Source organism: Cibotium barometz, chromosome 40, assembly GCF_041138505.1.
Source record: "Cibotium barometz isolate CiBa-2024 chromosome 40, ASM4113850v1, whole genome shotgun sequence".
Taxonomy (NCBI): domain Eukaryota; kingdom Viridiplantae; phylum Streptophyta; class Polypodiopsida; order Cyatheales; family Cibotiaceae; genus Cibotium; species Cibotium barometz.
The window spans coordinates 17,551,566-17,576,934 of NC_141085.1; the positions used below are offsets into that span (position 1 = coordinate 17,551,566).

General features: G+C 44.0%; 1 protein-coding gene across 2 annotated transcripts in view; it reads right to left on the reverse strand.

The window, feature by feature from the left end:
• The window catches only part of ENOC (cytosolic enolase), a 77,828-nt gene that overhangs the window by 30,043 nt on the left and 22,416 nt on the right, over nt 1–25,369 (reverse strand). For both annotated transcript variants that reach the window (XR_015262797.1, XM_086779344.1), the window contains exons 6-7: nt 22,785–22,865; nt 10,444–10,520 (exon numbers count right to left, since the gene is read on the reverse strand). Coding sequence is in view for 1 of the 2 variants with exons in the window: in XM_086779344.1 (XP_086635470.1) it covers nt 10,444–10,520; nt 22,785–22,865 (158 nt within the window). In the remaining variant the exon portion in view is untranslated. The remainder of the gene's footprint in view (nt 1–10,443; nt 10,521–22,784; nt 22,866–25,369) is intronic.

The following is a 25,369-nucleotide window of genomic DNA, read 5'->3' on the forward strand; positions in this document are numbered from 1 at the left end:
CAATGATACAGTGGCTCACTCAGCATGGTCTTGACATAGCTGCACATTGTCTTGTTATCTATAACGGGATGTCCTGATGGCCCACCTCAGACACCCTAACCTCCTTCCCTTACTCAAGAGGTGCCACCACCGTGGACTACTTGATGGGATCTCCGGCTTTGGCACACCTTCTCCCCAACTTCTCCATCCCACCACCCCCCTTTGAAGCTGACCATGCCTACCGCTCTTTCACTCTTACTTGCACAGCACCTGTCCCCTTGCCACCACCCCCCATCTCACATTACACCCAGGTCCATTTTGATCATGAGCTTGACCCTGTTTACTCCAATCACATATACCGCCAACTCTAGGATGTGGATCCTACTGTCCCCCTACCCCCCCTCACATCACTACTCATCGTCATCCTCTACACATCTGCCACACTTCTTTCATATGCACGTGGTCGTCTACCGCCAAGCCACCTTGCGGTTCCATGCCCCAAAACAATTGGTATGATGATGAAAGCTGAGCCAAACACTCTTGTCTTAAGTATGTGGTATAGATTGGGCAAATCACAAAGCTCCAAGCGCAACGGATTTGTCAATGCCTCACCCAACACAAGAAACGAGAGTTCTACACTCAGAAAGAGGATGAGTTATAGCGACTCTTCTTAAGGCCGAATTGCAAATAGGCCTAGAGGAAACTCCAAGAACATCGCCCCCCCACACCTATCACCTGCCCGGACACATGGCACTCCTATGCACGCTCGCTCTATCATATCCCCCATCACCCACCTCTACCCCCACCACCTCCACCTTCTTCACAAAGGGCATGGTCCTCAAGGTCATTCTTAAATTACCTGATAGGCAAGCCCAAGATCACGAGGGACTCATTGCCGAGTACATCTCACATGCCGATGATACCCTAGCACCACTAGCCTGACATTGATAGGCAGGCCCAAGATAACGAGGGACTCATTGCCGAGTACATCTCACATGCCGATGATACCCTAGCACCCCTACTAGCCTTACAAGTTCAATAGAGTCCTTTGTGAAGGATTTCCAACCTCTTGGTCTGCTAACACCATCACCCCCATCCTCAAAGCCAGAGATCCAGTTGATCCTAATAATTAGAGGAGGATCATGATTGGCCACACATTGGCCAAACTCTATGGATCCATGCTAGAGGTGAAGCTCAGTTCATTTGCAAAGAGACAAGGATGCAGAGCCTCAAGACAGGCAAGCTTCAAAGGGAGCTACTCTACCCTTGACCACATCTTCACCCTCTATGCCATTATCGAGGAGGGTAGAGCACGACATCAAAGGATCTACTATTGCTTTGTGGATTTCCGTAAGGCTTTTGAAATTGTACCCTGAGCCCCGCTCCTATAGCGTCTACAGGAGATAGGAGTCCCATCTGACATGGTTTGGAGCATCATCGCCCTCTATGAGTCCATCACCAGACAAGTGAGAGCCCCAGGACGTACACCGAAAAAGATTTCCAGTACTATTGGGGTGAAGCACGACTGCCCTCTATCACCCACTCTTTTTGTCCTCTACATTGATGTGATCTTGAGCTTCACTGATAGATAAGGTGGGGCTGGTCCCACACTAGCACGCAGGTTGGCTTGGGCCTCGACGATGACAAGGGAGTCCATGGGCAATGCCTAGCTGGTTGAGGCAACGGGATCTCACTCTTAACCTTGCTAAACCAAGGTAATGGTCTTCAATACCTCCCGCCCCTTCACATCCAAATTGAGCATCACATACAGAGGGGATCCTGTGGAGATTGTCTCATCCTATGTCTACCTTGGTGTCACTTTCAGTGGCCCATGCTTCACCATATTCCTACAGCACATACCAGAGTGACACGGAGATATGCAGCCTTCAGCTTACTTGAGCAACAGTGCTTCCATTAACATTTCCAGGAGCCAAGGACGAAGGGGTCGGCTTTTTGACACCCTCATCACACCAACATTGATGTATGGAGAAGCCTTCTAGGGACCAGATTTATCCAATGACGATTGGCAGCAAGTTGAGAGGCCCCATGTCATGATGTCCACCCGCATGATCGACAACAAAACATGGGTATAACAACCACCATAGTTTTAAGCGGGGGTGTTACGTCCCAAGGCTAATCAAGGCTAAGATCTTCAGGTTAGGTTAACCATAGCCTAGGGGTAAGGTGTCATGACCCTGTGAAAATGGAACAGCACAAGTGTGGGCATGGTGGTTGGTGAGCAAGATAAATATTAAATGATTCATATTTGGGGTGCCCGGACAAATGGTATGATGTGTGGACATCCTCAAGTGTGAAGGGGGACCAAGGACATTAATATTTTTAATGTTTGAACCTTGGGGTGGCCCCTAGGCATAAGTGACCTTTAATAAGTTTAATAAACTTATTAAAGGACCCCTAGGATATTTTTGGAGAGAGGGGCAACTCCACTTTTGGTACACGCCTCTCTCATCTTTCTCTCTCTCTTGCTTTTGGGGGAAGCGTGCAAGCTACATGCGTTGAGGAGGAGGGAAACGTGAGTCGACTGGCTGCTGGTTTCCGTACAGAACAGGCTGTACAGACCTTGGCTGCACAGTCCACGTGGCTGCTGTACGACTGCAGGTGCAGGTTCAGGCGGCGCTGGCAGGAACAGACAGCACGCGGTTGCTGTGCAGGTGCTGACTTGTGCGGTACAGGCGGCTGCATACCTGTACGGACAGGTACAGGCGACAAGGAAACCTCTGTCCAGCTGGTATAGTCGGGTACTTCTTTCCACTGGCTTATGTCTGCAGTAGGGTTGTGTCATCTGGCCCCTTGTGAGAGGAGGGGTATGGCAATTTGAAAGGGTGGAAACAGAGACTGGATAGTGGATGTATATTTGAACTGAGTTGTGGAACCATGTTCATGGAATATGCCAGATGTGTCCTCAAGGCTGCCCTGCTAAATTGTCTTGGTTGATCAGAGGGAAGCACCGTGTGTTGCTTTTGTGGGACACAGATCTGTGTGTGAATCCTCTGTGCTAAGAGGTCTTGAGGGCTGCCAGATTGGACATACAGGTTTATTCTCCTGGCTGGCTTTGTTGTACTCAGTTTTACATCTCATTGAATTTGAATAAAGAAATACCGAAAGGGGCCCAAGCTTTGGGGCCAACAGGTGTCGATTTCATTTCAGTTTTGGGGCATTCTAGCTCCAGTTAATTTCGTTCTTTATTTGGACTACAAGTAAAAGGGTGACTGCTAGTCTACCGCACTTTGGTTTCTACCAGAGGCCGGTTTCAAGGTTCCGTTGCCGGGACCCATCATCAACGTTCTTAAGGGGGTGAGCTCGTGGTTGACTCGAGGAAAGTCATTGCTGAAAAATTCAGCAACATGTCAGACCCAGAAGATGAATATTTTTATAATGAAGAGGAAGAGCAAGAGACCTCTCTTGAGAGAAATGAATCTGAGGATATTCTTGCAGGAGAACAGGCTGCAGATGATGAACAATATGAGGATGTAACACAGCCAGAAGATATGCCTAGTAAAGAGGAAGATGATGCTTAGTTTAAAAATCGTTTGGCAGGTGTAATGGATGTGTTTATGCAGCTCACACAAAGTGAGAAGTTTGCTGAATTTATGAGATCCCGCTTTGAGCCTGAAAAGAAGAAGAAGAAGGTGCGTTCTAAGAACCTACCTCAGGGTCATAGTGGTGCCTTCCCACAGGATCCATCTTTTGGCCAGTTTCCGAACATGCAACAAGCTTTTGGTGCCAACTCACAGAGTTCCTTTTTCGGACAGCCATCTATTTCTCAGCAGTCTATGCATCCAGGTTATTTTGGTGGTGGCTCTGTGTTCCAATCCATGACTGGAGGTTATCCTCAGGGAGGCATGGGTATGCCAGGGACTTTTGGAGCTAATTTTCAGCCTGGTATGCAAGGGAATATGTATGGTGGTATGCAGTCTGGAATGCAAGGAAACATGTTTGGGGGCATGCAACCTGGAATGCAAGGAAATATGTATGGGGGCATGCAGCCCGGTATGCATAATGGTATGTTTGGAAACATGGCTGGAATGTATGGCATGCCAGGTGTGGGAATTGGTAATGTTGACCCTATGATGGGCATGAATGCTGGGGGTAGCAATCTTGTGAAGCCACTTCCTTACGATAATCTAACGCCTATGGGTAAGGCGAAGGATTATAAGGAAGGGGGAGCTGCTGTGAAATTTGATACATTTAGTGGGGCCAAAGATAAACTAAAGGCACTTACCTTTTTAGAGCAGTTTGATGCTGCTTTTTCTGGTGGTAATTACACGGAATCCTCTAAGGTGAGAAAAGCTGCGACTTTTATCAAAGGCAATGCATTGCAGTGGTGGTCTACTCTTCTTCTGCAGGGCATAGCACCATCTACTTGGGTACAGTTTAAACAGGTGTTCTCTTCCGTATGGCTCACATCTACTTTTGAGGTCGATGTAATGACAGCATGGCGCAAGTTGGATGCATCAAAGTGTGAAAATCTTGAAGATTATAATAAGAAGTTTTGGGAAGCCTTACTCCCAGTTACTTCTTATCGTGCAGTGCCCTTGTCTGAGCAAGTGCAGAAGTATTGTTGTGGCTGCCCAAGGAAGTGCGTGATTATTGCATAAAGACTCGAGTAACAAATATGTCACAGATGATAGTGAATGCTATGACAGCAAATGCGTTACTCGTTGGAGTCTCATCTGGATTTAAAGGCAGTAAGAACTCAAGCAAGAAATCTGAAAAGTCAAGGCATGCTTCGCGTGATGCAAAAGGGTCTACAGAGAAGCGGTATAAGAAGTTGCCAATGCCCAAGAGAACTCCTGAGGAGAGACAGGCTTTGATGGATGCTCGGAAATGTTTTTACTGTACAGAAGAGGGACATATGTCTTTTAATTGTCCCAAGAGAAAGTCCCAAAAGGACTCTGACACCAAAGGAGAGCCCAAGTCAAAGAAACCTGAACCTTCTCCAGGGTTAGTTCCTGATCTTGTTGGGGAACAGCCAGGTGGTGAAGAGACTGAGTTGTGCAGGGCATGGGGCAAAGTGAGAGATCAAAATGCCTTGATATTCTTTGACACAGGTGCTAGAGCCAACTTTATTTCACCGGATTTGGCTGGCCGATTGGGGATCCGTGCAGAGGAGATGGGGCCTTTATATGAGGCTAACATGGCTTGTCCTGGGTATGCAGAACCCGTCACTCCTATTATTGGGAAGCTCCGGCTTCATTTGCAGGGTTATGTGGACAGCGAGGAGTTTTTCATCATGCCACTTGATGGATGTGATGTTTTGTTGGGAATGCCATGGTGCCACAGAGTACATGCGGTGGTGGATACATACAATAGAAAGATCACTTTGACTCATAGAGAGAGAGAACATGTTTTGGATGTAAAGCTAAAAGGGGAACCTGTTCCTATTGTATCAGCTTCGGCAATTTCATCAATAATGAAAAAGCATCTTTCCGCATACTTGATTTATGTAAAGGATGCAAAAGATGATGAGTCTAAGTCTAATTTGTCTACGTTAGATAAGGACAGGACTGATTTCTTATGTGAGTTCCAAGATTGTTTTTCTGAGTCATTGCCAGGAGAACATCCTCCGGAAAGGCCAGAAGATCATGCCATTGATCTAATTCCGGGCAGTACTCCACCAAATAGACCGCCGTACCGTGTTAGTGTAGTCCAACAAGAAGAAATTATGAGTCAGGTACAGGAGCTTTTGAATAAAGGATTGATACAGCCTAGCTCATCACCCTTTTGCTCACCTGTACTCTTAGTACAAAAGAAAGATGGTTCTTGGCGCATGTGTATTGATTACAGGGCGCTGAACAAGAATACCAAGAATCGATTCCCCATTCCGAGGATCGATGACATTTTGGACCGCTTACAGGGCTCCACAGTCTTTAGTCGTATTGACTTGAAAAGCGGGTATCATCAGATACGTATTAGACCCGAGGATGTGCATAAGACAGCATTTCGAACCACGTTTGGGTTGTATGAGTTCTTGGTTATGCCCTTTGGTTTGACAAATGCACTTGCCACATTTAACAGAATGATGGACAAGATTTTCCGGCCTCATAGAGCGTTTGTGGGCACATTCTTTGATGATATGATTGTGCATTCACAAACTGAGGAGGAGCATAGAAGGCATTTGGCCATTGTGTTTGCAGAACTCCAGAACCATAGGCTGATTATTAATGGCAAGAAGAGTGAGTTCTTCTTGCAAGAGATACACTTCTTGGGGCATATCGTGTCTAAGCATGGAGTCCGTAGGGATCCATCGAAGGTGGAAGCAATTCTTAATTGGCCGAATTTGAAGACCGTGCATGATGTACGCAGCTTTTTGGGATTGTGTTCCTATTACAGGCGGTACATACGGTATTTTGCTGAAATTGCTTCGCCCCTTCATGCCTTAACAAAGAAGGCAACTCCGTTTAGATGGGCTGATCAAGAAATTACAGCCTTTAAAACGCTTAAAGAAAAGCTTACTTCGGATCCAGTATTGGTATTACCGGATCTCCGAAAGGCTTTTGTTGTCCAGTGTGATGCATGTGGAAACAACATTGGGGCAGTTCTCATGCAGGAAGGACATGTGATAGCCTATGAGAGTCGAATATTGCAGGATACCGAGAAGCATTTACAGGTTTATGAGAAAGAGATGTTGGCTGTAATTCATGCTCTTTCTACATGGAAACAATATTTGCTTGGGACTGATTTCACTATGCAGACAGATCATCAGACCTTGCATTATTTCCTCACGCAAACTAAGCTTTCTAAGAAGCATATGCGATGGGCTAACTTTTTGTCTATGTTCCACTTCCAGATTGTGCATGTGGAAGGCAAAAAGAATGTTATGGCCGATGCTTTGTCGCGCAAGCCACAAGTCTCAGCAGTTTCACTTGCTTATCATCATGAGCTTGATGAAATGAAAGTGCAGTATGCCCATGATGAGGACTTTGAAAGGTTGTATGATCAGATGTCTGAGGGTCAGCGGCATGATCATTATACTCTCAGAGATAGGTTTTTGTTGATGCATGGTAAATTGTGTGTTACCAGGCAATTGCACCTCAAGGTTATGATTGAAAGTCATGCTCCACCGTATGCAGGTCATAGAGGAATTGACGCCACGGTAAAAGCAGTTGAGACTTTCTTTATTGGCCAACCTTGCGAAGAGATGTTGATGCTTTTGTTAGGCAATGCATCGTATGTCAGAAGGTAAAGTTTGACCGTCAAAAGACACCAGGGTTACTACATCCTTTACCTATTCCAGATAGACCATGGGAGAGCATTGCCATGGATTTTATATTTGATCTTCCACGGACACAAACGGGGAATGATGTCATTTGGACTATCATATGCAGGTTCAGTAAGCAGGCTCATTTCATTCCCGTGCGTAAGACGATCAAAGTTGATCATATGGTGAAGTTGTTCATGGCGAACATCTTCAAGTATCATGGCTTGCCTTCATCTATCATCAGTGACCGTGATCCACGGATGATGAGTTTATTCTGGAGAGGGTTGTTTGACAACATGGGTACAACTCTCAAGTTTTCATCTTCATTTCATCCACAAACAGATGGTCAATCGAAAGAGGCTAATTCTACAGTGTTAGATCTTCTCAAGTGTTATGTGTCAGAGCACAAGCAACAAAGGGAAAAGCATCTTCCTTTAACTTGGACTACTACTACGCCATTGGTTTGCAGTGAATGTTGTTACATATGCATGGCTTAGAGAGATTGGGACGCTGATCTTGCCATATTGTATATTTCACTTTGGATATTTTGCTATATCACCATATTGCAATCGAGGACGCTTGCCATTTTTCAAGAGGGGGGTATGTCATGACCCTGTGAAAATGGAACATGGTGGTTGGTGAGCAAGATAAATATTAAATGATTCATATCTGGGGTGCCCGGACAAATGGTATGATGTGTGGACATCCTCAAGTGTGAAGGGGGACCAAGGACATTAATATTTTTAATGTTTGAACCTTGGGGTGGCCCCTAGGCATAAGTGACCTTTAATAAGTTTAATAAACTTATTAAAGGGCCCCTAGGATATTTTTGGAGAGAGGGGCAACTCCACTTTTGGTACACGCCTCTCTCATCTTTCTCTCTCTCTTGCTTTTGGGGGAAGCGTGCAAGCTACATGCGTTGAGGAGGAGGGAAACGTGAGTCGACTGGCTGCTGGTTTCCGTACAGAACAGGCCGTATAACCATGGCTGCACACTCCACGTGGCTGCTGTACGACTGCAGGTACAAGTTCAGGCGGCGCTGGCAAGAACAGACAGCAGGCGGCTGCTGTGCAGGTGCTGACCTATACGGTACAAAGACGGCTGCATACCTGTACGGACAGGTACAGGCGAACAAGGAAACCTCTGTGCAGCTGGTACAGTCGGGTACAGTGCAGACCCGTACAGCTGGTACAGGCGGAGGTGCATAATACAGGCAGCAGCTGGGGCGCAGAGATTGTACAGACTAGTACAGTGGGATACTACTCACCTGTACGGACAGGTACAGGTAGGTACAGTACTGTTCAGTCTTGAACAGATTGCAGGTGGTGCATCTCCAGCTGTCTGCAGGTGGTGTTTTATCAGAGCATAGTTGGTGCATCAGTCAAGTGGTTGCAGGGAGGGAAGTACAGACAGTCTTTGTCAAGTACAGACTGGTACGATCAGTCCCATTGGTGCAGATCCACGCATTGAATTGGTAAGCTCTGAACTTGTCATCTTTCTTTCTTTCCATTGGCTTATGTCTACAGCAGGGTTGTGTCATCTGGCCACTTGTGAGAGGAGGGGTATGGCAGTTTGAAAGGGTGGAAACAGAGACTGGACAGTGGATGTATATTTGAACTGAGTTGTGGAACCATGTTCATGGAATATGCCAGATGTGTGCTCAAGGCTGCCCTGCTGAATTGTCTTGGTTGATCAGAGGGAAGCACAGTGTGTTGCTTTTGTGGGACACAGATCTGTGTGTGAATCCTCTGTGCTAAGAGGTCTTGAGGGCTGCCAGATTGGACATACAGGTTTATTCTCCTGGCTGGCTTTGTTGTACTCAGTTTTACATCTCATTGAATTTGAATAAAGAAATACCGAAAGGGGCGCCAAGCTTTGGGGCCAACAGGTGTCGATTTCATTTCATTTTTGGGGCATTCTAGCTCCAATTAATTTCGTTCTTTATTTGGACTACAAGTGGAAGGGTGACTGCAAGTCTACCGCACTCTGGTTTCTACCAGAGGCCGGTTTCATAAGGCATCTTAAGTGGTGGTTAGTAGCTTTTCTGAGACGTGTGCTATATTTGGCTCCTTGTTTATAGGAGGCCTGTATAAGTGACTTTATGAGTCAGTGTGAGAGAGAGCTCCTCAGACCTAGACTAAAGGCCTTGAGAGGTTACTCCGTGCTTACATCCAAAGGGTGTGTACTGGTGGCATGGAATGCCAATGACTTTGCACATGAAGCCATGTCTCACATGCTACTATCCCCCTATGCTCGAGGGTGAACCTGAATGGCTCTATGGTTGGGCGGTGAGCTAGATGCCTAAGTCTTTGTGTGTTTTCCTTTTTGTTTATACTTGATCGCAAGGTCTTTTAGCCTTGGGGCTTGATAGGGGGGTCATTAGGAAACTAAAGGTATGAACAAAGGCTAAGGTGTGTGACGCCAGTTATGTGTCCTGGGATATGTGTCAAAAAGACTTAATACAATGAAATGGGAAGAATTCATCTTTTGTCATCCTCCTCATGAATGGGATACAAAGCATCAATGTCTGCCTCATGTGGGTGTGAACTGTGCTTCTCTATGCCACTGAAGTACTGGAGCTGGCAGGTGGAGCCTGGAGGGTCTGAATCTCTTGAGGACAGGAGAGGGCAAGGTCTCTAGAGGAACTGTGCCCTCTCTTTGATGACTCCACGTGTGGCGTGGCCAAGGGATCATAAGTTCAGGCATATGGATTTTTTTCATGTTTTCATGGATTACATGTATCACTTTTTGGTCTCACAGAACCCTTGGGTCTTTCATAGACATTAATGTAATCTTTCTTTCTTTTTCTCTCATATGATGGTTCTATCTAGGTAGCTAGTTTGTTTTTATTTTTCCATGATACAGTTACTTCATATATTCATTGTAACACTTTTGGTCTCATAGACCCTTTGGTCTTTTGTAGATGTTAACACAACTTTCTTTTTTCTCCTCTCTCTCAAGCACAAAGACAAATAGCTCCTGAAAATCAGGTTACAGTCAGAGAACGTGCCCTCTATGTTGCCAAGTCAACAAAGTAAGGTGGCATTGGGCAACCATTTTCAGCCAAATCCCAGCTGGTCACTTTTTGATAAAATGTCCTTTCAAATGCAAAGGCATTCTTTCTAGACAATTATTGATAAAATTTTGGAAACTATTGCTTAGATCAGGTGCCTTAGGCAAGATATGAAAATGAAAAAGAACTAGAGGAGAGAGTGACTAGAAAGCCAATAAAATGGCCTTGCCTGGATATGTTTGGAGCAAAACCTCCTTCATCACCAACATTACAAGCATCTATGCTATATTTCTCCTTTATGACTGCCTGTTCAGACCAAGCATAGACATAGAGGAAATCAAGCCATTTACAAAGCTATTCCAAACGCCTTCATCACTAACAAACCACATAGAATCTTTTCCACAAACTGCATTTCTACACACTTAATCAATTATCGTCAACCTTTTGAAAATAATGCATCAATGTATTTACACAAACACACTGTTACGACCCTAATATGTCAGTAAAGATCGAAGGAGCTAGGCCAGATTTGGGAGAAATGCTTGAAATGAGAGGTCCAAAGAAAAGGAACACTCTTGAGGACAAGCTGTCTGAAGGAGAGCATTTTCCACCGCATATGGATGCACACTGCCCCTCACAAGATTGGGTGTGAATGGCCACTTGAGCCAAGAAGCCAAAGGATAACAGGGTCTTGAGCGACATCCGAAGGCTACCATCTCAGTGGTGTGTATGCACGGGGGACCAAATGAAGTGCATGCACAAATTGTGTGTCAACACATGGAATTACCCATGGGAGTTCGGGTCCTCAAATTTGGTATCAAAGCCATGGGGAGCAAAAAAGCAGCTAGTGAGGATTACATTTGGTGGAAGTTGGATTGCCACTCTATACATGGGAATGAGAGATCTTGTGGTTTGATGCAAATTTGTATCGTTACAGGTTTACATGCCATTGGAGATCATAACAGCCAAGACTACCGGGGGTGCACACTACTGCAGACAGCCATTATACACAATATTGCCTCAAGACCTCGCCAGCCACATCAATTGAGATCAATTCCTTCACAAGCTCAATGGGATCAACTCTCACGTGCATGCTCTCCCGAGTGTGATGTGGACATGCTTCTACCAATTGGCCAGCTCAAAGGTCTAGTACGTGGTCAGATTCATGTGTTTGTAAGGGCTATTGTGTGAATTCATTGTAATATTGTCTAGGCGTCCAATAAGCAGCCAAGTATGGATAGAGTTATTGGGTTATTGTGTGAACACTTAGTTGGATAGGGTTGGTGGGGTTGGTAGCCAACTCACCAACACTAGACACTATAAATAGGAGTCTAGGACTTAGTCATATTCATTCATTCATCAGTCAATCATCATTGAGTCATTGAGAGCTCAGGAGCAGTGCTACCATTGAGTATATCTATTCAGCATTCTATATACTTCGTGTTAGTAATACATCGTAGATTAAGTCATCTCTCTCTACTAGTTGAGCATGAAGAAGAAACGTGGGTGGATGGGTTTAAGTCTTTGATTAAGCGTTAATTGCAATCAATCAATCATAAACAAGCTTCCACAAAGCACCCATGTTATATCAACGTCTAGCAATCAATGCACTAGACCAATCACACCCGCGATCCCGTAAGCCAAATTGTCTGGCTAAAAATAAAAGGACAGGCTGCTCTCTCAATTAATTGATGTCCAAGCCTATGCTAAAAGGAGAATGGAATGCACCCTTTGTTGACGTGTTTCTTTCTGCCTAGTTTATTATCTTTGATCTTCAATGTTTCTACCAAGGATCAAGGGAACAAGGCTAAATTGTGGTTCAAGGGGAAAAATGTCCAAAAAAAACTCAGTTGTCGTTTAATGGGCAAGTGGTCCATAAAAATGAGGTAGCTCAATAAGGTGGTCAAATGCCAACATAAATAATCTTTTGTTAAAAATGTGAGGAATTAATTCCATTTGATTTATCATCCTAGACCACTAAGCGGAAGTACTAAGGGTAAGTTCTTCGAGCTCAGGTGAGCTTAAGTTTTAAAAGTTGATTGCATCATTGCCAAAGCAATCCTTGTTCACTTCTACAAGGTAAGCATGTATACAATCAAACTCATGCAAGTCAACCTTGATTTTTTAAGAGAGCGTTCTTGACAGCATAGGGATACACACCACCACTCCCAAGATTGCAGGTGTGGCTGACCGGTTGAAGCAAGAAGCCAAAGGCAGTGGGCTAAGGACTCAATGGTGCATGCAATGGGCGACCAAATGAAGTGGGTGCACAAGATGTGTGTCAAGTTCTTCAGTGCAGTGCACGAGACACCCAGGGCTCTCAGGCTGGAGATGAACGTCCATGCACCAGCTTCAAGATCCGAGAGATTCTACAGATGCACAGAGATGCTCCCCAGCAGGCAGTGGATATGTGAACCTCATTGGGGTCATAGACTCACCTATTTTGGATTGATGATGAGGATGTCTCACCCCTGCTATCTCTCATTGGCCTAAGGCTATCTTGTATCCTCATGAGCTCATTTTGTACTAACATGATTATTATTGTATACATAACTAGTCTTTCCCTTTTCAGTTTTTCTTCCATGACTCGGTATTCTCCTTCATACTATTTTCGGTTTTAAAGAATCAATCCATTTTGAGTCAAAAGCATCAATGTACATACTCACATGCATACATGCATGTGTGTGTGGCCCCTATATCTCAGTTGTATCATGATGTTTTGTTTGTGGGTTTTCACCTCGCAATGAGGTTTCCCAATGGTAATACAAGAATTACTATTAAAACAAGTGTGTGTGTGTGTGTGTGTGTGTGTGTGTGTGTGTGTAAAATGAGCGTGGTGGTTTGAATATTCTCAATATTCACTACCATGTTTTAGCTCGAAAAGTTACCATGATTCCAGTTTTTTTTCAGCAAGTGCAGCCTTGGGCAATCATGCTTGCTGCTATGTGTACAGGCCTGAAAACTATGGCTTATGGAATTTGGGTGAATTCACATTGGGAAGCAGTGCTAGGCCGTTTTGAGGGCCACATTATGGGTTGTCCATATGCTACAAGAATGGTGCAAGATTGGAAGACTACATTGAAAGACCTCAAATGGGTGAGACATGATTCTGCAATCAGTAACTCTACGCGAAAAATCTCCACTAGTCCTCTTTGTTTGCACAACCGCTAGCTATGCAAGAGCCACGTAAAGCATGCTTTTTGGCATCCCTGGGTATACGCACGCTAAAGGATGTTGTGGATGATACAAGGAATGTGCTATCCTTTCCGTACGCATGCAATGAGAATAACTTAGATTTGCATCATTATCCAATTTGGATGAAGATTAAAAGGTTATTTATTCCACTCATATCAACCATTGCCTCCACTTGTTGAAAATGACAAGCTGCATGACTGGAAAGTGAAAGGGCAAACTGACAATGCTCGGGGATACATTTGGATAAGATAATTGCAACTTGCATGTATAACCATTTGCTTCCACCACCTTGGATTCACGCACATGGCAACACTCTTATGGGGTATGCAAAAGAGTGAAGGCTGGTGGAAAAACCACCTCCGATATATATGGAAAAGTAAGCTTCCTTTAGAGCAAAGATTGTTTCCTTGGCGATGTTTTGTGGGTGTCCTCCATGTTGCAAAGATGCTCACTAAAAGAGGGATAGCTAGAGCCACCTATTGTAGATGTGGAGCTCGTTCTGAAACTGTACCCCATCTATTATGGCATTGTTTGGAGACAAGGGAGTTTCTTCGATGATTGGCCAATGATATCACAGGATGCTTTCTAGGCAATAGGCGATATGGAAAGCAATTCTAGATATTTGATTTTGATGTTTTCTTTCTATGGACTAGATATTGGACTCTATGGAAGATCAGAAACAATGTTATGTTTGGGCAAACGCCTCTAGGGACATATGCTTACTTTAAGATGAATTTGCAACAATCCCTTCATGACTGCTTACAGTTAGAGGACATTGCTTTGAGCCAATTCAAATGTTTTTCCATTGCTTCTGAAGTTCTTTGAAGATGGACTTATCTCATCTCCTATATTGTACACAAGTCATTGTTAATAGAAGCATGGTTTCACAAAAAAAAAAGTGAATATAAAATCATAGTAAATAACAGTTATCTATCGCATGCTCACTTTATACAAATGGTACATGCCGCTGCCCACCTCTTATGCTTCACATGAGAGAGGATTTGTATGTTGCTTGGTATGGTTTTGTGATGCGCAAGCACGCTGTCATTCAGGATTATTGTAGATGGTATATGGAGGAAACTAGGATGCGAGTGGCTCATGCAAAATCGGCCTTGCAAGAATACATTGAAATTTGAGACCTTTGACACTTGATGAGCACCAAAATATGGCACAAGCCAAATATTGCCTTGACCAACATGATGGCAAACTCGAGCTCGTATTCCATGCGTGTCGTGAACTCTTGCAGTATGTTCAGCCTATAGTCACACCGCATGAGGCAGCTAGTATGGATGCATCTTTTACGGAGGAAGAACTGGATGATGCTCTCAAGAATCTAGGTACATGGAAGTCCCCGCGATGGGATGGGCTTACGGTGGAGTTCTTTCACGCATTTTGGGATGTTCTTAACCACGCATCCTCTCAATGTTCAATTACTGTTGGTCTAGTGGACGGTTGCCATATTCCTCGAAAGAAAGCTTACTTAAATTGCTGCCCAAAAAACAGCTTTGTTATGGTTTAGCAAATTGGCATCCCATCTCTCTAATGCCAATGGTGTACAAGCTTGTGACTAAGATGCTTGTGAATAGAATCAAAGGTATACTGCATGCTGGCCTTCATCCCAATCAGTATGGCTTCATCCCAAGAAGGCAAATTATGGACAATATAACCAATGCTTATATAGACATTGAATATGCCAAATACATGAACCAAGATATCCTTATTATGCAGGTGGACATAGCTAAAGCCTTTGATATCGTCCAATGGGATTTCTTAGCACAAGTAATAGATAGAATGGGATTTGGGTGCAAAATGAAAAATGAAAATGTTGCTTTCTGGCTATATCATGAAGGTACAGCCAAATGCATTTTGGGAGGAGAACTTTCACCTCCCTGGAAGTTAGGCAAATCTATCATACAGGGCTATCCTCTCAGTGCCTTGCTATATGTCATTGCTACGCATCCGATGCTCCTCTACATGGATAAGTTGTCAAAGGATGGCCTGCTACATGGAATTTCCATGATGGATGGAAACAAGTTTGTGGCTCAAGCCTGTGCCGATGATTCTTCTTTTTTCTTCAGAACACAAAAAGCCTGATGTGAGTTTCTCATGCAAACTTTGTCACTTTATGAGTTGGCTGTTGGGCTGAATGTCAACTTCACAAAATCAAAGTTGTTACCACTGAAAATTTATAATTGGCATAGATTGCTCTAGCCAAGACAAATTGTGCCACCTAATCAACAGATAGTCAAACATCTTGGATATCCCATTGGATGGGAGATCTCCCTCAAAGAAGAGACTGAGTGGGCGATGCAAAAGCTACATCACAAAATTGAATATTGAAAACTGTCTACATGGCCATTGCATGTACGTCTACGAATAGTGCAGTCTATAACCATAGCGTATATGCAATTCTATCTCCCTTTGCTCGCTTAGTCTCGCAAACAGATTGACCTTTTCATGTCTAAAGCCCTGAAATGCTTGTCGCAAACAAAAGCAGACAGAAAAGCCCTTCGTCTCAAGAAGCAAGAATGGTTTGCTCGTCAAAGATGCATAGTGGACTTAATATTCTCAATATCCATTATCATGTCCTCGCGAGGAAGGCGATGCTACTACTTGATTTTGTGGCACAAATAAAGCCATGGACTCGCATGTTGGGCAGTATGTGTGCCTCGATGCGTACAGAAGCATATGGACTTTCAGCCACCCCTTATGATGATATAGTTTTTGGACATTTTAATGGAAAAATCATCGGTTCTTCCTATGCTACTGCTCTCATTCAAGACTAGAAAGCTTTGTTACACCACCTACATTGGTTGGGCCAGCCCCCAAACTAGGGAAACTCTTCGACTGTGGAGAGCATTCATTGGAATAGGGTGTTTTAAGTGCCTCTTGCATAATCCCAACCAAGGAAGGCCTATAACCTTTCCATGCTTGGAATTTGCCACATACGGGATGTTATTGATGAGCATGGTATGGTTTTTTCGTTTCCTCAAGCAATCAGACATTGTCATTTGGGATTGCATCATAGGTCAATTTGGAGGGTCGTTATGGAGATGATGCAACCATTGCACCCAGTGCCTGCGCTTCAAGAAGAAGGCCGACTCAAAGACTAGCTTTTTTGACAGCCAGTTTCCTGGATATACACCTCTTTCTTTTCATCAACTCACACTTTCTAAGGCATACAAGCTCTTTTTGCCTTACCACCCCCCCACCCGCGGCGGATTCATGAACATGCGAATCATATATAGAGGATGTCTAAATCCTTGCCTTGGTGGAAAGCGGCATTGCGACGGATATGGAAGAGCAAATTTCCCTTGAAGCAATGATTATTTCTATGGAGATGTATTATGTTGGGTATGGGGGGAGAAGCCTACACACAGACACACACACACAGCTGCAAGAGAGAGAAAACGAGTGAAGCTCAAGAGTGCTTGAAAAGATGTACTCAATAATGATATGAAAATGAAAGTACAAGTGAGTACTAAAAGGCCTAGGGCAAAGTGCCCAACACACATAAGTGTGTTCACACGGGGAAAAAACCTGTGTCCAATCACAGGGAAAAAGTGCCCGTGAGTAAGCTGTGTTCACACCTGAACTAGCCGAGAGTGGTCATGACCAACAAACCCCCCTCAAGTGAATGGTGTGAACGGGGATAGGGTGTAGCAGACTACCCTGGAAGAGGCTGTAAGCTCAAAGCTTCGCGGAACGCTTCAAACTTTTCCCTCGAAAGAGACTTTGTAAACCCATCTGCTATATTGACATGTGTAGACACATAAGCCAAGTCAATCTCTCCTACATGGAGCCTTTCCCTGACATAGTGATAGTGAACCTCAATATGCTTTGTGCGGGCATGAAATACTGGGTTTCATGCAACTGCCAAAGCACTCTGACTGTCAGTGTAAATGGTGGCAGGAGACTGCTGTCCAACACCAAGATCGGCTAGAAGGCGTCATAGCCAAACACATTCCACAGTAGCTGTAAAGGCTGCTCTGTATTCAGCTTCACAACTAGAAGTGGCCATTGTAGGCTGCTTCTTACAGAGCCATGAGATGCATGAGTCACCAAGAAGAAAACAGTTACCACTGGTTGACACTCACGTGTCATAGCAGCCTGCCCAATCACTGTCTGTAAATGCAAGCAAGCATAGTGTAGAAGAACTGCCATAAAACAAGGCAAAGTTTGCAGTGCCTTTGAGATAGCGAAAGACACGCTTACACGCTTGCCAATGCATAGTGCTCGGACAATGCATGAATCTGCTCAACTGGGAAACAGCATACTGTATGTCCAAAGGAGTAGAGCATAAGTAGATAAGACATCCCACAGCTTGCTGATAGGTGGCAACATCAAAAGGCTCACCAGCATGCTCAAGTGACAGTTTTAGACCTGGTTCCATAGGAATAAAAACAGATTTACAATCTGTCATGTGAAAACGCTCAAGGAGCTGCTCAACATATCTGCATTGAGATAACATGATACCACCCTCAAAAGGTATAAACTGTATGCCCAAATAGTAATGTAAATGCCCCATGTCTGTGACATCAAATGCATGCTGCAAATCAGCTTTAAAAGCTGAAATATCACCCTCTTCAGGGCCAGTGACGAGCATGTCATCCACATAAAGAATAAGGATGAGAACATTGTTCCCAATGTGGCGTACATAAAGTGTACTCTCAACTGAACTATTCTGAAACCCTTTGGCAGTCAAGTATGTATGAATTTTGTGGTACCAAGCACGAGGGGCCTGTTGAAGACCATACAGTGCTTTATGTAAACGGCATACTTTATTTTCTGCACCTTTTTGAACAAAGCCAGGAGACTGAGACACATAAACTTCCTCCTGCAAATCGCCATTCAAAAAAGCAGTTTTAACATCCAACCAATGTACATGCCACTGCTTGTGGGCAGCCAATGCAATAACAGTACGTATGGTAGTCATACGTGAAGTGGGAGCAAAGGTCTCCTCATAGTCAATGCCCGCACGTTGGGCATACCCTTTGGCGACCAAGCGAGCGTTATGGCGATCAACTGAACCATCAAGCTTACGCTTAAGTTTGAAAACCCATTTTGTGCCAATAGCACGCTTGCCCGAGGGCAAGTCACATAACTCCCAAGTACCGTTTTTGTCAATGGAGTCTAACTCCAAACGCATGGCTGCCACCCAATGGTCATCCTCCAATGCATCAACATGAGAAATGGGTTCCTCATTACAAGCGGTGGTACCAAGAGCTGTATCCACATAATGTGAAGATGCATGGCGAGAAGCAGCACGTGTACGACCTAGCATAAATGTAGACTGTTTGCTATCACGCGAAGTGTCAACCAGCCATCTAGGAACAATTTTTGACTTCCTAGTATTTGCATCTTCCTCTGCCAATGCATCACCCAAGGTATCTTGATGAATTTGAGGCAATTTAGGATCAATTTGGGGCAAGTTCAGCTGCTGATTTTGCTGGTTTTCAGCAGGCATAGGTGGCTGTAAATGAGCTGAAACTGGCTCTACATTGTCCACATTTGAATTGAATAAAGGCAACAAAGAATCAAAGACATCTTCCGGCCCAATATACGGCTGTCTGGTACATGAGACAAGTGGTTGAGATGCATATTCGTCAAAGATAACATCTCTTGACACAATGATCTTGCCTGTATTAGGCACATAGAGTCTGTATCCTTTACTCTCAGTACTATAACCAATGAAAATGCATTTGATTGCCTTTGCATCAAGCTTGTGTCTTTGTTGTGTGGGCACATGCCAAACACCCAAAGACTCTCATATGAGTCACCACTGGAATCCTGCCATTCCATGCTTCATAGGCAGTCCTAGATTTCAAGGCTTTAATGGGGCAACGGTTAAGCACATAATTGGCACACATAACCGCCTCAAGCCAAAGCTTACTAGGATCCTTGCTTTTGGGCATGCAACGTGCCATCTCCATGAGTGTACGATTACGTCTCTCTGCAACTCCATTTTGCTGAGGAGTATAGAGGGTAGTACACTGATGAGAAATACCATGTAACTGCATGTAAGCTGTGAACTCATTCGACAAATATTCCCCCCCTCGATCTGTACGCAATGTGACAAGCTTGTGTCCACAAGCATTTTCAGCCATGGGACGAAAGTCTCGCCATAACTCAATGTCACTCATCACACAGGATGTGGAGGCAATCATAGCATCATGAGAATAAGTACTCCTGTCATACATATCAAGCTTATACAAGCCACTGCATAATGTCCCAAAAAGCATAAGAGAAGCTGAATCTCTGCTGTCATACACACTCAGCAACAATGATCAGAAAACTAAACCTTAAACCCAGATAATGCAAGGGCTGAAACAGAAATGAGATTCTTCTCAATGCCTGGTACATATAAAGTGTCACAAAGAGTAAAGCTATCCCCATCACATGCTGTTAGCTCCACATTGCCAATGCCTTTAATGGAGTAAGAGGCATCATTGGCACACATAACTATGCCACCTGGAGGTGAATCCTGCAAATTGGCGAAGAGATCTCTGCAAGAAGTGATGTGCTTAGAAGCACCACTGTCAAAGTACCATACAAGAAGCAGGCAAACTGCATGTAACCACTAATGCATATCCCTCATGAGCAAAGTTTGCCTCTTCTTTAGTGTCCACAGTAGCAGCCAAACCTTGCTGCCTCTTTTTCTTTTGACTCTCAATGCGCTTCCTACATTCCTCAATAAGATGGCCAGGTTTTCTACAATAGTTGCATCTCTTCTTTTTCTTGTTGTCACCCTCTTTAGACGAGGTAGAATCTGAATGGGCATGTGGTTTGCCCTTAGGTTTACCACTAGATGAAGCCCCAGATTTACCTTTGTTTCGATCAAAGGCACCAAATGCTTGATCCGCAAAAAGCATAGTGCTCCTATTAGAACGAGATTGCTCCTCCTACAGTAAGAGAGTCACCAACTCATCAAAGGTATACAAGTTTGGATTACCCTTCATGAGTAGACGAAGAGTAGTAGCAAAACCCTGATAGGATTCTGGCAAACCCTGAAGCACTGTAGATACAAGTGAACCATATGGAATGACCTCATCAATATTGATGAGCTGCTCTCGCAAATCCTTGATGCGGGTAAGGAACTTGTCCATTGAGTCACCCTCATCCATATGCTCAGACTCAATCTTCTTGCGAAGATAGGCAACACGGGCCTCATTGCGAACCTGATACAAAGAGCAAGTACATCCCATGCACCCTTAGAAGAGGTGCATGAACGAATGTGCAGTATAACCTGCCTTCTGCATGAGAGGGCAATCAAAGCATGGGCCTGACATCAGCCCCTGATACATAAACCCACAAATTCTTTGCAACAAGTACATGTTTCATCATGTATGCCCACATAGGATAGTTGGTGCCATCCAACTTATGCTCAACGGAAAGCATACCAAATAAATCACGAGTATTCCCAGACATGGTGGTCACAAGTGTGTTCAAGCAAGTAGTAATGCTGCAATAATGCTGTAACTCCCAAAAAATTTGGGGGAAATGCTCCAATGCCAACCAAATGTGCCTGCAATACCCAAAATTGCCTGCAAATAGTGCCAATTTCTGCAAAATCGAGTCAATTTTTGCAAAATCCCCAAATTTCTAATGCAATTACGCACTGAATCGGGCAAAATCAGTGCCAATGTTGCAATTTTGAGCTCAATGGTGAAAAGCCCCAAAATTAATACAGTGTATTTGCTAGTTTTTAGCAATTTCCGAGTATTTGCAAAAAATTACAGAAATACCAATGTTGTGGAGCAACTTCAATCGGGTAGGCACAATAGTGCACACGATTTGTACTGCAGGTATAGTCGCTTCAGTCGATTGGGTGCACATGTCAAACAGGCGACTGTGTAGGTGCCACACAGCAGCTGCGTAGGACAGCAGGCACAGTAGTACAGTCGGCGAGACAGAGTGTACGGAGTAGCAGCAGTCAACGGCGGAATACAGGCAGGTACACAAGGCGGGCGCAGTATGGGCAAGTACACAAGGCGGCGCAGCTGGTACAGTCGGGCGGCGGTGGCGCTTGTACGACACAGCTGGTACAGTCGTGCAGCGCAGGGCAGGGCGGCAGCTGCAAGTCATGGACGGCGCAAAGCACTGGTCGACTAGCAGCAGGGCAGCATTACGTGCGCTTCAGTGTATGGACAATAAGCTGAAGCTTTGACGGGTAGCAAGGGGGGAAAACCCTAATGCTAACCCTAGCCAAGCTCTGATACCAATGTTGGGTATGGGGGGAGAAGCCTACACACAGACACACACACACAGCTGCAAGAGAGAGAAAACGAGTGAAGCTCAAGAGTGCTGGAAAAGATGTACTCAATAATGATATGAAAATGAAAGTACAAGTGAGTACTAAAAGCCTAGGGCAAAGTGCCCAACACACATAAGTGTGTTCACACGGGAGAAAAACCAGTGTCTAGTCACAGGGAAAAAGTGCCCGTGAGTAAGTTGTGTTCACACCTAAACTAGCCGGGAGTGGTCATGACCAACATTATGGGTGTTTTTCCGGTGGGGATTCTTTTCGCACGTAGACACATTGCTTCAGCCTCATGTAGGCGATGCTCTCACCCATGTGAGATAGTGCCCCATCTTCTATGGTACTTCTCCCACTCTTGAGCCCTCCTCCACAGATTGTCAGGGCACCTATGGGCACAATTTCTAGGAAGACTTTTTGGGAGGCAGTTTTGGCTTTTTGGTCGACTCTCTCCACCATTGCCAACTTATGGAGTCTTTTTGGATTGGACAAGATTATGGGCACTCTGGACTATCTACCATGTCTCAAATCAGTTGCTTTTTTCTGTTGTTCATGTCAACCCTTTTTGCTTCTTCCGTAGATCACTTTACCAATCTCTCAGAGATTCTTTTGATCTTGGAGAGCTCTCTTTTCCGCAGCTCGAGGTGTTTTCCCATTGTTTCTGATCTGCGTCGTAGAGTGGGACGGCTATAAATGTACATTACTTTTATTAACGAAGCAGTGATTTCACTTTTAAAAAAAGTGTGTGTGTGTGTTTAAAAACCCTACCCTTCACCACTAGACAAAGTCATGAAGTCTTTTAAACACTTACATGTTAATAAAGATGTGATGAATCTTTCTATCTAGAATACCACATTTTCCAACCTCATGTCTTCTACAAATTTTCAAGTGCATCTTCCAAAATTCCAAATCAAAAAAGTTCTGTGGCAGATTGAAAAAGTCCAGGATAACAAGAACAGCAAGCATGATCATTTCTTTCCAGGTTATGGATGAAAAGACTTTATACATGTATGCATGCATGTCATACATACGTGTTTGCAGATGCATACATGCATATGTCATACATACACACATAATGCATGCATGCATACATGCATACAACTCTGTACAGGCACTACCTTCAGATGGTGATAAGTTTCTGCCCCAAAACGCAAAGCCTCCGAAAAATTGTCAGCTCCAATAGGGAGAATCATGAATTCCTGGAGCACAAGCAAAGTATAAGAAGCTGTCATTTATATTGCATTTTCAACTTCATGGACACAGCCAGAATAATGAATGCAGAATGCACATTAAACAACATGGTATCTCCAATCAATCAATGATTCTCCAATGACTAGATATGATGATTGTATGAAACTTAGTAAAAGCCAACTCAAGACATATAAGCACTGATAGGTCGATAAGATGGTGCAGCTAGAAAGTTTAAGCTCTCTAAAAATACTATTGATGCATGGATGGCATAAAGCACATCCTCATATTTGCTGTGTATGCAGGCAAGTTCTAATCACTACAATCGTAAAACCTCGTGAAACAATGTCCTCAGAACCATTTCAATATCACTAACTCAGATATTAAGCCACTAGCTGCAAAATGTTACATGTATTCCCAATTCAATAGAGTTTGGCTCCACTTGCACCTACCATCAGTGGCAGAACAGAAGCCTTTTCTCATTGAGCAAGCTTATTGTAAGCTGCTTGTAATTGCCCCAAAAAGGGTTGGGCACTATCTCGACACACACTTAAACTATTAATACTATTAAACAAGATGAAATGGTGCAAAACCAAATGAGATAACATGACACTACAATAGGGCCGGAAAGGGCTGACCCCCTTGTAATATGATTGTATTATAAAGGATTTCTCAAGATACAAGCTTCATGGGCATCACGTGCCAGATTTCCAACGACATTCATGCAATTTTGCAAACATGTTTTGTCAAAGTCGGGGTTGATTCCACAGCTTTTGTAACAAAGAACCTCACTCCCCAGTCCCCGTGTCTTGCCACTATGCTCCCTTGATTTATGAGAGTTTGGCAGGCCGCCATCCAATAAGTGCCCAACTCCCTTATAACCTATCCGCCCAGTCTTTATGAAGTGTGGATGCCCAAACTCACTTATAAATTGTCTGGCCATACTTTAATGAAGTGTGGACCTGCAAAGCAACACAATGAGCTAAAACACAACTAAGCTTCCACAAAGAGTTTAGAGTCACGCCTACCACTTGTCTACAACCCACAAGCAAGGTCAGAATACAGATTCACACGCACGGTTCACGAGAGAGCGTCCCCTGCCCGTAAACTAAACACACAAACCTTGCAGGCAGTAAAACATTTCATGCAAAAACAGTTCCAAGCATGCAAGTATGCCATACATAAGAATGTACTGGACAATCTGCCTTTCATTTAGCTTGTAGAGCAGGTGGTCATTCCGGGCGTAGACATTATGTCCCCAGGCCAACTAGAATACCGTAATATGGGCACAAACAAAAATCCTCAGCCTCTCCTATCCAACCTAGTGGCCCTTGGTGTAGACATCATTCCCCTACCATGAGGTGCGAGTCCACATGACCCTGGGTGCAGATGTAAGTCCCTTGCCAATGAGTTGTCATGTCCACACTACGGCGCCCGTCCATATGTCTGGAGGCCTAGAGAATGGCCACCTAGTGACATCCCCCCGGCTTCTAAACAGTTGACTGCAGCTGAAAAGCTTCCAAGTATGCTACTAGGAGTTGTGGATACTCCTGGAAGTAAACCTCATCCATCCATTTAGGCTCCATAGGTGAATAATTCTTGAACTTCACAAGGTAACGTCTTTGAAGTTTGTCACCTGCAAGCTTACGCTCCTTGTGAAACACAATCTACTCTGGTTGTAACACCTCTTCCAGCTCATCCACTTCAGGTGGATCTTCCATAACCGGCTCTCTAGGCTCCCGCCCCACATATTTGGGCAAGAGACTTACATGAAACACATTGTGTATCCTCCAATGATTCAGCAAACTAACCGAAAAGCCACTTCATTGATATGCTCAATGACTTTGAATGGTCCATAGTACCTGGTAGAGAGTTTAGGGCACATAACCTCTTTTCCAAGCCTCTTTTGAAGTCTGGCTTTCTCGAATTTCAGTAATACCCAATCATTTTCTTTAATGTCCAATTGCCTTCTATGCTTATCCTTTGTACACTTCTCTTGAGAACGCTCAATGACTGTCCGCACTGTGCAAACGCACGAATTCATCGGCGGCAAAGATCTCATCCACTCTACAAAGGATGGGTGGCAATACCACTTTGTCATACATGATCTCAAATGGGGTCTTTCCTATAGAAGCATGCATCCGTGACACAATGGAAAGACTTAAACATAGATTAACGCTAAGCACATGAGTTTAATGTTGATCAAAACTTAGCAAAACACAATAGAGAAGGAGAGATAGATCTAATCTATTGTGTATTGCAAAACATGAGTATTTACATTGATGAACTTGGATCTTGGATGAGATTCTTATTATGCATACCTATCTACTAATGCATAGATAACTTGCTGACCTCAAGATCCTGCCTGCATTAAGGGCTGAAGACTACAACAGACAATTGTATTCACCCTGTATGTGTGTGCAACAGGTGATGATATGAGATGCCTAAAATAAACTCTAAACTACCCTTTTATAGGGTGCCATGATGCTGGTTGGTCGGCCAGCCCTTTTATGAC